Source organism: Rhinopithecus roxellana, chromosome 14 (assembly GCF_007565055.1).
Source record: "Rhinopithecus roxellana isolate Shanxi Qingling chromosome 14, ASM756505v1, whole genome shotgun sequence".
Classification (NCBI taxonomy): domain Eukaryota; kingdom Metazoa; phylum Chordata; class Mammalia; order Primates; family Cercopithecidae; genus Rhinopithecus; species Rhinopithecus roxellana.
In genome coordinates this window covers 66,183,903-66,197,505 of record NC_044562.1, presented here as the reverse complement: position 1 = coordinate 66,197,505, position 13,603 = coordinate 66,183,903, and the positions used below count along the sequence as shown (strand labels likewise).

At 42.6% G+C, this 13,603-nt stretch overlaps 1 protein-coding gene across 3 annotated transcripts in view; it reads left to right on the top strand.

The window, feature by feature from the left end:
• Window positions 1–13,603, top strand: part of EIF4E2 (eukaryotic translation initiation factor 4E family member 2) — a 32,498-nt gene that overhangs the window by 1,337 nt on the left and 17,558 nt on the right. For all 3 annotated transcript variants that reach the window (XM_010354554.2, XM_010354555.2, XM_010354553.2), the window contains exons 2-4: window positions 4,477–4,591; window positions 5,944–6,078; window positions 11,789–11,893. In XM_010354554.2, the coding sequence (XP_010352856.1) occupies window positions 4,477–4,591; window positions 5,944–6,078; window positions 11,789–11,893 (355 nt within the window). The remainder of the gene's footprint in view (window positions 1–4,476; window positions 4,592–5,943; window positions 6,079–11,788; window positions 11,894–13,603) is intronic.

The window sequence follows — 13,603 nt, the reverse complement described above, 5'->3', positions numbered from 1 at the left end:
AACTGAGCCTATCCCTCTACGAACCTCTCCCACACTGCCGCCCCATTTCCTCTCTATCGTAAACCCTGCAACACCTAGCTCCAGATCCACATCCTGCCTCAGTGGAGCTTTCTGGAACCTTTATACCCCTTCCTCCACTGATCTGCACAAATCAAATTTCATCCTAAGAAGACATCTTACGGGTCATCTAGCTCAAGCCTACCCAAATCATTTGGGGGTCTGCAGTAAGAATGGTAATAATGGACTTCCACAGGGATCTTGCTAGGTACTTTTCATATATATATGTTTTTTGAGCCAGGGTCTCACTGTGTCACCCTGGCTGGAGTGCAGTGGTGTGATCACAGCTCACTGCCCACTCAACCTCCCGGGCACCAGCAATCCTACCATCTCAGCCTCCAGAGTAGCTGGGACTACAAGCATGTGCCATCCTGCCTGGCTAATTTTTTTGTATTTTTTGTAGAGACAGGGTTTCACCATGTTGCCCAGGCTGATGTCCAATTCCTGGACTCAAGAGATCCACCCACCTTGGCCTCCCAAAGTGCTGAGATTACAGGAGGGAGCCACCACACCCAGCCTCATATGTTATTTCTACCCTAACAATTCTGTGAAGGGGATCTTGTTATCTCCTTTTACAGATAAGGAAAATGAGACTCTGAGATTAAGTGATGCCCAAGACAACAGGAAGGGCTATCCCAGGTTTGTTGTGTAACCTTGGTTCAAGCACCTTGTGAGAAAAACTAAACTTGTCCGCTTTTTTATCTTAGCTCTTCTATGATTGAGGAACCTGGATCATTTTAATCACTTTGAATTATTAACTATTATATTGAGCCAGAATCTTTTAACATCTACCCTCTAGAATTGCAGGAAAAAGAAAGAAAAACAAGCTTTATTTCGTTTGAAATTAGCAATTGAAAACAGCACTCCTGCCCCTACTTTTATTTTTTTATGTTGTTTTTCATTCAGAAATTCTGCAGTGTTCAGGCCATTGCTGCATATTTGGAGTCTTTACCACATTGCTCTTAGAGACATGTTCCAGTTTGCCAGAATTCTTCCAGAAGTCCAGTGGCTGGAGCTGAGTACAGTAGTATATAATCTAATGGGCTCATATTAAAGATTAGCTCTAATCTCCGTTACTGTATAGGCTCAACTTCTCTGAATGAAACCTTTGATTATAATTGCTTTTGTGGAGAGGGGGTAGACCTATCAAGTCCTTAGATTGCATTGCCATTGATCCTATTGATATGTAAAACCCTAAGATGCTTTCACAAAAACTGCAGTCCTGACATAGTTAAACATGGGTTTCAGATCTAGACAACTGTACTTGATTTTGTCCGTATTTTACATCATTTGCTTTTTATTCTATATGGTTAACTTTGGGCCCATTCCTAACTATTGTCTAAACCACTTATTTGGCACTCATTGCTTTGATTCTATAGACCCATTCGTTAAATGGAAATTTGTTTTACGCCACTGTCTGATGGTGGGGATATAAAGATGAATTGAACCAAGGTCCTGCCCACAAGGAATTGGTCTAGTTCAGAGGGTGAGGAAATACCTGGGCAGAAGCTTAGCAAGCTAACTAAAGTTCCTCTCAGTCTGGACAGCCTCAGAGTTGCTACCTGACTACCTGAGTTTACAGAGCACTGATTTTTCAGGCTGAGTGGTATCTTGACTCAAATCCAGCTTGAAGCTGGAAAGAGTAGCTTTATAAGATTTGCCTTAAATGTAGGCTTAGAGGGCAGAGTGGTTGGTTAGTTCCACCCTCAGGTAATAAAAGCACTAGATGTAGATCCATTAGGGTTCCCATTTACTATCTTAGAAAGGAATCGGAAGTGGTCCAGGGATCACAGAAACATTGTTTCTTCTCTGACAATTATTTTTGTTAGTTTTTTCTCTGTTTCCTGGTAGTGATCAGCAGCAAAACCACTAAAAAGAAAGGAAGGTATATGCTTTTCTTGGGACTAGCAAAAACAAGATGCTGGGATGACTATACCCCCTTCAACCAAGATCTAAATGCAAGGGACCCCAGAGGCTATAGTGGGAGTTGGAAGCTAAGAAGAGAGGAATAGGGTTTGCATCCCAGGGGTGTGCCCTAAAGAAGAGAGTTGAGAGCTGTCCTGGGCCTAAGCAGAAGTACTCTTGAGATGTTCTTGATCAGGAGACAGAACTGGCCATGAGAGTATAGCTGGAACAAGTGCAGACATTTATATGGGGAAGTTCAGAAGAGGAGAGCCCAACTTAGCCTAGGTTGGGAGAGGTTAGGAAATGTTTCCAAGAGAAAGTGGCCCTCGATCTGAGTCCTGTAGAACAAGTTAACTAGCAAAGAAGGACTTCTTGAGGAGAGACCACATGATGAGCACAGCAGAAGGATAAAACTGGGGCATCAAAATTAGGATGATACAACTGGAGTGAAAAGAGTTTGTTGGGACCAGGAAGGAGATGGTATTAGGACATGTGAGCAGAGCAGGGGCCTTTGCATCATGCTGAGGCGTGGATATATCTGTGTACCTTTTCTCCTCAGCTAGGTCCTTGGGGACAAGCACTCTGGTAGCTCATACACACCATAGATACTTGGTAGATGTTGGTAATTTTTAATCCATAGATCTTGTGTGCTAGACAGGCTCCTTTTGAAAAGGAAACCAAATGTTTAATAAATAAAGGGGAAGGGAATATCATAAGCACAGATGATGGTCTCCTGGAAGTCCAGGGAGGCTGAATAAAAGCCAGAGAGATGGTAGCACCAGCAACAAAATGAAAGTCCCCTGCATTTTCTCTGCTCATCTGCTCTGTTCTCTTATCTCCTACTGGCTTTCTCTGCTTTTGCTCATTGTCTTAATTCTTTCAGGATTCTTCTTGCATGGGGCCCATATGGCTGCCCCAACTCCTGAGTCTATGATCTTTCACCTCCTAGATGAGTGCTGAGGGGACGAATCTGCTTATATATTTGAGCAAGGCCCTGGGGCATAGGTTATTGCCCAGGCTGGACTGCCCTTTGGTCAGGTGCCCTTCCTAGTTGTGTCTTGACCAGGGTAGGGATGGGAAGGTTCATGGCACAGGGCATAACCTCCTGAGTATATCCTACAGCTAGGGCTGTAAAATGGGCAGAGCAGGGACCCCAACATGTGACTAGTGCATTCATTCTAATATTTATTGGGTGCTTTTAATGTATCAGGCACTGGGGATTCATGGGCAAAAAAAAAAAACAGACCACAGAGTACCCTGCAACATGTTTATGTATCTGCATAGGATAGTATCTGAATTATAATTGGAGCATTTCTTGTACCATTCTTGAGAACTGCCTAATTTCATTTGACCACATATATAGTTATTGGGGCGAGAAAGATGATTGGAGAGATCTGTGATGAGTTAATGGTCCAACCCTAGAATAAATGGTTTTCTTATTGTCTTTGCAAACTCGCCTTCCATTTATCTTTTTGTCTGGATCCAGTGATTTTTAGGTGTACCTGAAAACCTTGGGGTAGTTTCACTGCTCATGAAAGGGAGAGTAATCCCTAAAGTACGTTTGAGTCTGTGTTTATGAAGCAAGAACACATTTGTTCTTTCAGTCATTTATTTTTCCTTTTGGTTTACCATTTATGCAGCATGAAGTTCTAGTGCTGCATGTTAAGGCAGCATCTTGCCGTGGGTGCAGGAGATATACCAAGATGAAATAAGACACTACTCTAAGGAAACTCTCTCTCTGGTGGGAAAAACAGACATGGGAGGAATGGTGTGGCAGACTGAAGGGATGGTGTTTGCAAATGGCACCAATACGGGAATATAGATTGCTAGAGGTGGAGGATCCTGGCTGGCAGGAGTCAGATTCTAGAGGATCTTAAGTTTTGCTGTACTTTATCTTAGAGGGTAGGCATCAAAAAGCGAGGGACCGTTGAAAGTTTAAACATGGAAGTTAAATGTCAGATTTGAACTTAAAAAGATAATGCTGGTGAAAGGGTGGATAGAGAGGGAGAGATTTGTGTCAGGAAGACCACTGAAGAATTTATGATATGATTGAGATATCAGGAGAAGAGGGCCTAGACTAAAGTAGTGACAGTGGGGAGGTGTAGAAGAGGTGGTAAGGAGAAGTGGCAAAGCAGATAGTACATTTTTAACCTTCATTTGAAATGCCAAAGCATTAGAGACTCTTCTCATTTTTTACTCCATTTTTGGCAGGGAAAACAATCCCTTAAACTGTATACCTTAAACAGTCCCTTTAACTGGTTTTTTGTGTGCCTTTTTAGAAAACTGAAAGAAAGACAGTGCTTTCTGGAGTTCACAAGTTAGCTGATGGGCATTTCGTTTTTGTTTAATCCTCCTAATTTGCCTGTCTGTATTATTTTGCCCTTCTCACATCTCAGGGCCTGAATTTGAGTGACTTTGGGTTGATTACATATAGTTCATATGACCTGGTGGCTTTGTTAGGTAAGCAGGAATTGACTTCATCACAGAATTGTGTTATGTTGCCTTTCCATTCAGTTTGAAAGATGATGACAGTGGGGACCATGATCAGAATGAAGAAAACAGCACACAGAAAGATGGTGAGAAGGAAAAAACGGAACGAGACAAGAATCAGAGCAGTAGCAAGAGAAAGGTGAGTTTTGCGCTGCACAGTTGTAGTTGCCTTTGAACTTGAGACTTTATTGTCTTGTGGAATCTGTTTATCTGGAAGATATCAGATTAACTTGATGGCATCCTGTGTTGAAATATCTGACTTTGTTCTCAGAAAAACATTGTACAATCATTGACGTTCATTTTGGGACCTAGAACTTTTCTCTTGCCGCAAAATCTTGAGATGCTGCCTTGCTTTCAGCATTCTCCTAGCCTGAGATAGAGGAGATTAGCCCTGGAGCTTAACAAGGCTATTAGCTGCTTCATAGGCCACTGCTGAGTGTTTCAAATGCTACACACCCTTTTAAATTTTAGACAGTTGAGTCAACAATAGTCTAAGGTGAGAGTGACTTGGAAAAGGGAAAGCTTAGGGAATGAGAGAGAGAGAGATCAATTTTTTCCTCGAAATGTCAAAGCAGGCTGGGTGCAGTGGCTCATGCCTGTAATTCCAGCACTTTGGAAGGCCAAGGTGGGCGGATCCCTAGGTCAAGTGATCGAGACCATCCTGGCCAATATGGTGAAATCCCATCTCTACTAAAAATACAAAAATTAGCTGGGTGCTGTGGTGTATGCCTGTAGTCCCAGCTACTGGGGAGGCTGAGGCAGGAGAATCGCTTGAACCCGGGACGTGGAGGCTACAGTGAGCCAAGATCATACCACTGCACTCCAGCCTGGCAACAGACTCCGTTTCAAAATAAAAAACGAACAAAAGAAGAAATATCAAAGCACTCACTAATTCGTTTATTCTGCAATATTGAGTAGCCTCCGAGGGCAAGCCACTTTCTGCTAGGCGCTAAGAGGACACAAGGGGATGAGACTGTGGAAGGGGCTTACGTTTAATAGTACCAGTAATAACAGTACTGACATCTGTTGTGCACATACTCTCTGCCAGTTACTCAGCATTGTGTATCCACTAATTCATTTGATCCTCTCGGCAGTATTGTGAGATAGTTGTTATTATTTTCCTCATTTTGCAGGTAAGAAGATGAGGCACAAACAGGTTAAGTAACTTGACAGTGATGAATCTCATAGAGAAAGCAGTGCTTGGACTGGGCATAGGCTGAGATAAGATACAAACATGAATACCTATTATTATATGAGGCAGAAAGTTACAAAGGCCATAAGAACACAGGTAAAGGGTTACAGGAATTTGGAATCGGTTAACCACTAAGGAAATGTACTGTGTAAGCAGAATCTTGGGCACATTGCAGGTAGTTGAGGTTGTATATCCTTTTTTAATTGTGGAGGTGGTAAAGATTGACACTGTAAAATGTTCTCTCAGTCTCAGACCATATAACAAATGCCCAGCACTAACACGCGTTCTTTACTTCCCAGGCTGTTGTTCCTGGACCAGCAGAGCATCCTCTCCAGTACAACTACACTTTTTGGTACTCCAGGAGAACCCCCGGCCGTCCCACCAGCTCACAGAGCTATGAACAGAATATCAAACAGATCGGCACCTTTGCCTCTGTGAGTTCTTGGTGATTTAATGGAGTGTGCCTTGGTAGTTCATTCATGCCTGCATTGATATGATGTTAATTTACCTTCCTAGTAACCTATTTAAGATTCTGGTTTTCTTAATTGACTGACCTGAGTCTCCGGAGTCAGATTTGTTCATTTTTAGGTTTCTCACTAGATATCCATGGTTAGCATATAGGTGTCAACATATAGGAGAATTGTAGAGTTGATCAGAAGGGCATAATACAAAAGAACAGGTTTGGGTTTGTTTTTTTTTTTTTTTAATTGCTCTGTCGCCCAGGCTGGAGTGGAGTGGTGTAATCCCGGCTCATTGCAACCTCCACTTCCTGGGTTCAAGCAATTCGCCTGCCTCAGCCTCCTGAGTAGCTGAGATTACAGGCCTGTGCCACTACACCCAGCTAATTTTTGTATTTTTAGTAGAGACAGGATTCCACCATGTTGGCCAGGCTGGTCTCGAACTCCTGACCTTAGGTGATCTACCTGCCTTGGCCTCCCAAAGTGCTGGATTACAGGAGTGACCGGCTGTACCTGGCCCTGTTTTTTTGGTTGTTTTGTTTTGTTTGTTTAAGTAGATATTTATGGAGTCCTTACTAAGTTCAAAGTGTCATAAATACAAAGGTTTATAATACATGTTGTCTATCCTCATGAAGTTTAACAGTAAACTGAAAAATTTTGAAAGTTTTGTATTTAAGAAGCTCCCATTAGGGTTTTGGCTGTGTTAATGATTATACATAAAATATCTTTTTCCTGTGTTCAGAAAGAAAATGAAATCTCTAATAATTGCTTTTGTGGGTACTGTCAGTCAGAGAGCCCAGACCGTCTCATCTCTCTCCCAGGTGACTTGGTTTGTGTACCCCAAGAATCCATCTGCAACTAACACCACTCTAGTTGAACAAAGGTTGTTATGTACCCAGTGTGTGCTGTACGTTCAATCTCTGGGCAGAGTCAAATGTGAGGTTTGTCATTTTCTTGAGATTGGTAAAGTATAAGTCCGTTTAAAATGCAGAAACTGGAAAAGAATACTCCAGTAGGAAATACTACAACAAACTGCTAAGGAGGAAGGACGTATAACACATACTTTCTTTGTGTCATTTCCTTCCATCATTTCAATAGCCTTATGAGGTCATGATATTGTCCATATTTTACAAATGAGGAAAGTAAAACTTGGGTTAAGTATCTGATCTAAAGTCTCAAGTTACAGTGGGGCACGGTGGCTCATGCCTGTAATTCCACCACTTTGGGAGGCTGAGGTAGGAAGATTGTTTGAGCCCAGGAGTTTGAGACCAGCCTAGGTAACATGGCGAGACCCTGCCTCTACAAAAAAATGTAAAATTAGCTGACTTGAAGAAAAGGGGAACATTAAAAAAAAAAAAAATCCTGGCCATGTTGGTGTGCACCTGTGGCCCCAACTACTCAGGAGGCTGAGGCAGGAGGATCACTTGAACCCAGGAGGTTAAGACTACAGTGAGCTATGTCTGTGCCCCTGCACTCTAGCCTGGGCAACAGAGATAGACCCTATCTTAAAAATTTTTTTTTAATTCTCAAGTCAGTCATAATTCACTGGATTAAATGGGGGAGCCAGTGTAATTGAAGCTCAGGTACAGAAGTTTCCAGATAGCTGAATACAGGTACCTGGAGGGTGGTGTGCCTAGAAGGGACATAGAAGCTCCCTGAACCTTCCTCCATACCTTCCCTCATACCTTGCCCTACACATCTCTTCATCTGTATCCTTTGTTTACAATAAACCAGTAATGTAAGGTACCAAGACAATAACTGGGGAAAGAATCGTCTTTTCAACAAACAGTGCTGAGGCAACTGGATTTCCAGGTGCAGAAGAATGAACTTGCATTCCTTCCTGATACCATGTACAAAAAGTAACTAATAATGGATCATAGACCTAAATGTAAGAGCTAAAATTATAAAATTCTTAGAAGAAAAATATTAGTACATCTTAATGAACTTAGGTTAGGCAAAGCCTTCTTAAATAACACACTAAACGCATAAGTAGCAAAAGATTAAATACTTGGCTGGGCGTGGTGGCTCACACCTGTAATCCTAGTACTTTGGGAGACTAAGGCAGGAGGATCACTTGAGCTCAGGAGTTTGAGACCAAGCCTGGGCAACATAGTGAGACCCTATCTCTATAGGATTTCGTCAAAATTCAAAACTTTTCTGCTTCAAAGGACACTATCAAGAAAGTGAAAAGATAGCCTACAAAATGGGAGAAAATATTGCAACTCATATCTAATACTTGTATCTAGAATACTCTTACAACTCAATTATAATCTGCTTAATATGAAATCAACATCATTACTATGCTGAGCTGATAAAATTTCAGCCTAAAGCAAAGATCTTGTTTAGTTCGCCAGTGCTATCTTAGAATCGGCTAACTTAGAAGAGGTTTTTGAAATAATATAGCTTGTGTACTGGTTCATATTTGGTTCAAGAAATGCTTGTTGAATGAATTCAAGGCCCTAGTAGGCTTCTAAAAGGAATGAAGGCACAGATCCTGTCCTTGGGGAAATAAGATGTCCCCAGGAATTTCTAATACAGGGTAGACAATAAGTGGTACTATGGGAAAGGCATGTAGAGTGCTCTTGGAGTTTGGAGGAAAGAAGGAATTGATTCCAGTTTGGGGAATACTGCCATTGAAGAGGTGGGTTTAAGATCAATTTTAAAGAACTTGGCCAGACCTGGTGGCTCATTCCTGTAATCCCAGTACTTTGGGAGGCCAAGGTGGGAGGATCACTTGAAGCCAGGAATTCAAAATCAGCCTGGGCAACATAGTGGGATCTTATCTGAAAAAAAAAAAAAAAATTGGAGTAATTATGCATACTTCTTGCAGTTTTATTTCCCTCTTGTGGAAAAAAAAAAAAAAGCATATAAGAATTTACCGAAATTGTACAAGGAGAGTTTTTCTTTTCTTTCAGTGTATGTGTTAAGGAGTGGTTTATCATCAGGACTATCTCAGGTTAAGGCTTCTTCAGTGCTCACTGGATGTGTGACAGTATTTAAAGTCTGTCATTTTGACTTTGTAGGTCTGGACCTGAAAATAGAAATAAAGTCTATTATGTAATTCAGGTCATTAGGAAATGGCTTACAATATTAAATTCATCACAGATAAATAATTACATTATTAATCCTTTTATCAAAAAGCAGTGTTTCCCAGTGATTCTTAGCCTAATCATTAACAACATTCAAAAGTTCTTAAAGTCAGGGTGACTAGGAAGGCATCATCTTGGAAAGAACACTGGACTTGGTAATCAGAGCTCATCTATTCTGATGCTTGACTCTCGGCTAGAGCAACTCAGTCCTGAAACTTTTCTCAACTATAAAACAAGTTGTTGAGATGATTTCTGAAGTCCTTTCTGCACCTCATATTCTGAGTCTGTGAACACTTATTTTTTTGGTTTCAATTAGAACTGTCAAATCTTTTAAAGTTTGGTAATATTTCTCAGGCCAGGCACAGTAGCTAATGCCTGTAGTCCAGCACTCTGGGAGGCCAAGGAGAGAGGATCAATCTAGGACTTCAAGACCAGCCTGGGCAACAGGGTTAGACTTCATCTCTACAAAAAATAAAAATTAAAAAATAGCTGGGCATGGTGGTGCCCACTTGTGGTCCTAGCTACTCAGGAGGCTGAGCCAGGAGGATTGCTTGAGCCTGGGAGGTCGAGGCTGCAGTAAGCCATGATCACACTGCTGCATTCCAGCCTGGGTAACACAGCAAGACCCCATCTCGAATGATGAATGAATGAATGAATGAATGATGGTCTCGAGCTGTTTAACTTCACCTCTTTGCATATAAGATTGTGTAGTGGGGCTAGGCGTGGTGGCTAACGCCTGTAATCCCAGCACTTTGGGAAGCCAAGGCAGGTGGATCACCTGAGGTCAGGAGTTCGAGACCAGCCTGGCCAACATGGTGAAACCCCGTCTACTAAAAATACAAAAATTAGCCAGGCGTGGTAGCATGTGCCTATAGTCCCAGCTACTTGGGAGGCTGGGGCAGGAGAATTGCTTGAACCCAGAAGGTGGAGGTTGCAGTGAGCTGAGGCAAGGCTGCACCGTTGCACTCCAGCCTGGGCAAAAAGAGTGAAACTCCGTCTCAAAAAAAAAACAAAAACAAAAAAAAAGAAGATTGTGCAGTGTAGTTGTAACATTGGAGGAGACCAAACTATTAAAGTGATTGTTGACTGGGGAACTGGAGATGGTTGGCATACTTTCTCCTCACCAAGCCCCTTTCAGTTCCTTATTCACAATGAGCTGCTTGTGGGTGTACTTGGTTCTCTTCAACTATGTTAGGGTGGATAAAGGTTTAGATTATTGCCGATTGTATTCATGTGACCACTTACTATTCCAAGTCACTACATGCAGCTAAGCTTAGCAGTTGCTGAATATGAAGCACTGCCTTGAAGCCCTATAGATGGCGTTAGTTCCCGACTTCTTTTTAACATGTAAGATGCATCACATGTTCTTGTGCCAGAGAGGAACTAAAGGGGCAGCCATTTCACCCAGTGTAAGGTTGATTTCTCCTTAGGTGCTCCTGAAATCTAGAAGTATGACCTGAATCTTTGTCTACTCAGTACCCGTTGTCAGCTTCATAGTTGTGGTATCTTGCTGTATGTTGATTTAGAGCCTGCTCAGCAAGTTGGCAAATACCAGCTATTTCTCATCAGAGTGTTCCATGTTTTTTCTTTCCTCCTAAAGTGTGCCTCTTCACTGGCCAGTACTTACTAGGTACCCTCTGTGAATAAGGAAATAATCTGTCCTATCAAGACACTAATGACCCTGTAGTCCCAGCTACTTGGGAAGCTGAGATAGGAGGATCCCTTGACACCAGGAGTTAGAAGCTGTAATGAGCTATGATCATACTGCTGCACAGACCCTGTTTTTTTTTTTTTTTTTTTTTTCTTTTTTTTAAGGGGGGAAGTGACACTAATGAGAAAAATGGGACTACTGTGATGAATACAAATAAGCATATACTTGATAGAAAAATATAAATCTAGTTTTCTCATGGGATTGTGAAGGAGCAGCAAGGAGAAACATAATTTTTCTAGCTAAGAAGAAGGCCTTAAACCCTAGCTATGAGAAGCTAAGTCCTGTACGATTTTGGATGGGCCTGGACTTTAGCAACAGCACCATGATGTAGAGTAGTATGTGTGGTACAAGTGGTTGATTCTATCACTTACGCTTAGTAACTTAACAGGTCTAAGAGGTATTTCATTCAGCAAATGCTATATTTGCCAGTTAAACAATCTTTGATCAGTAAGTGATTTGGTTCTAAAAAATGCATTCAGGCTGAGGCTGTGTGGCACTTAATATACCTCAAGGCTAAAGAGTTTCCACTGTGCAAAAACCTGGTCCTCTTACTGCACGGGATGACTGCCCTGCAGCTTGAGTGGGAGAGTGCGTATTAACATGGTTTCACTAACTAAAGCTCCTGGCTCAGGCTTGCATTTCTCACCAAAGATTTTATTCTTATATTGCTAATGTTACATTTTTTCTTTCGTGAAACTAGATGATACACTTTTCTTCTAATATGTCTTCCCTCACAGTGCCACACATGAAAATGAGTCCTCTGAAAAGGACAGCCTGTAGTGTAGTGTCTTCCGTGCTTATGTTCTTAACTAAATCTCAACTTCGGGATGCATTCAAAGAAAAATACAAGACACATCTTTTTTCCTCTGGGGTCTTCTCTCTGCAGGTGGAGCAGTTCTGGAGGTTTTATAGCCACATGGTACGTCCCGGGGACCTGACAGGCCACAGTGACTTCCATCTCTTCAAAGAAGGAATTAAACCCATGTGGGAGGTAAGGACTAATGGTCTCTGACTGCTTTTTTGAGCAAGTTTGGGTTTTTTTGTTTTGTCTCTTAGCCTGCCAAGGTTAAAAGTGTTTTAAAGTCTTCTCTCAAAACTGCATCACTCTCCAGTATATCCTTGGAACCTGAGCCTCTAGAGAAATGCACTGATGCCATTTTTTTGTCTGTGTGGGTTGGTGCTGGGTGTTTTTTAAAGACTGTTTTATGACTAAAATGGTATTAGAACATTAAAGGGCCGGGCGCGGTGGCTCAAGCCTGTAATCCCAGCACTTTGGGAGACCGAGACGGGCGGATCACGAGGTCAGGAGATCGAGACCATCCTGGCTAACATGGTGAAACCCCGTCTCTACTAAAAATTACTAAAAACTAGCCGGGCGAGGTGGTGGCGCCTGTAGTCCCAGCTACCCGGGAGGCTGAGGCAGGAGAATGGCATGAACCCGGGAGGCGGAGCTTGCAGTGAGCTGAGATCTGGCCACTGCACTCCAGCCTGGGTGACAGAGCGAGACTCCGTCTCAAAAAAAAAAAAAAAAAAAAAAAAGAACATTAAAGGATTTTTGTTTTCAGTTACCTTTATCCCTATAGAACTTGTTTGTGTATGTGTGAAATATTTTTACATAGTACACATATGATTAAAGTGGGTAGGAAAATAAGCTTAAAGGCAGTAACTGGAGATCTAGAACTGTTTCCAGAGCCAGTATTCGGCTGCGCCCTGGTGTAATGCATCTTCTATTCTGATGCCATGGCATTTTTTGAGTAGACACGTGGTCACATCCACGCCACCCAACTTACACAGCTCCTCATTGCTCACATGATCTTGCACCTCATTTACCTTTCAACCCTCATCTCCCATCATCTCTAAATCTTCCCTTCCTTGCAGGTGGACCCTCCTGTCAGTTTGTGCACAGACGTGTTCTTTCCAGTGCCCGCAGTGCCCTTCACCTGCTTTTCCTGACTCACTCCTATTGCCCTTAAGACCCACTTCTTGGCAGGGCATGGTGGCTCATGCCTGTAATCCCAGTACTTTGGGAGGTCGAGGTGAACAGATCACCTGAGGTCAGGAGTTTGAGACCAGCCTGGCCAACATGGTGAAACCCCATCTCTACTACAAATAGAAAAATTAGCCAGGTGTGGTGGCAGGCACCTGTAATCCCAGCTACTCGGGAGACTGAGACAGGAGAATCACTTGAACCCAGAAGGTGGAGGTTGCACTGAGCTGAGATTGCACCACTGCACTCCAGCCTGGGTGACACAGCGAGACTCCATCTCAAAAAAAAAAAAAAAGACCCCCTTCTTGACTGTTTCCACCTGTCGTGTTCTTCCTTAACATAGTGTGTATATCTGTTAACAGCAGCACTTAAAATTACAGTAGCATTGCTGTAATTAATATCCTTGTCTGTCTCTTCTACTAGACTGGATCTAAGTAGCGACTAGGGCTTCGGCCAGGCGCAGTAGCTCACTCCTGTAATCCCAGCACTTTGGGAGGCTGAGGCGGGCAGATCACGAGGTCAGGAGTTCGAGACCACCCTGCCCAATATGGTGAAACCCTGTCTCTACTAAAAATACAACAATTAGCCGGGTATGGTGGCATGCGCCTGTAGTCCCAGCTACTCAGAAGGCAGAGACTAGAGAATCGCTTGAACCCGAGAGGCAGAAGTTGCAGTGAGCCGATATCATGCCACTGCACTCCAGACTGGGTGACA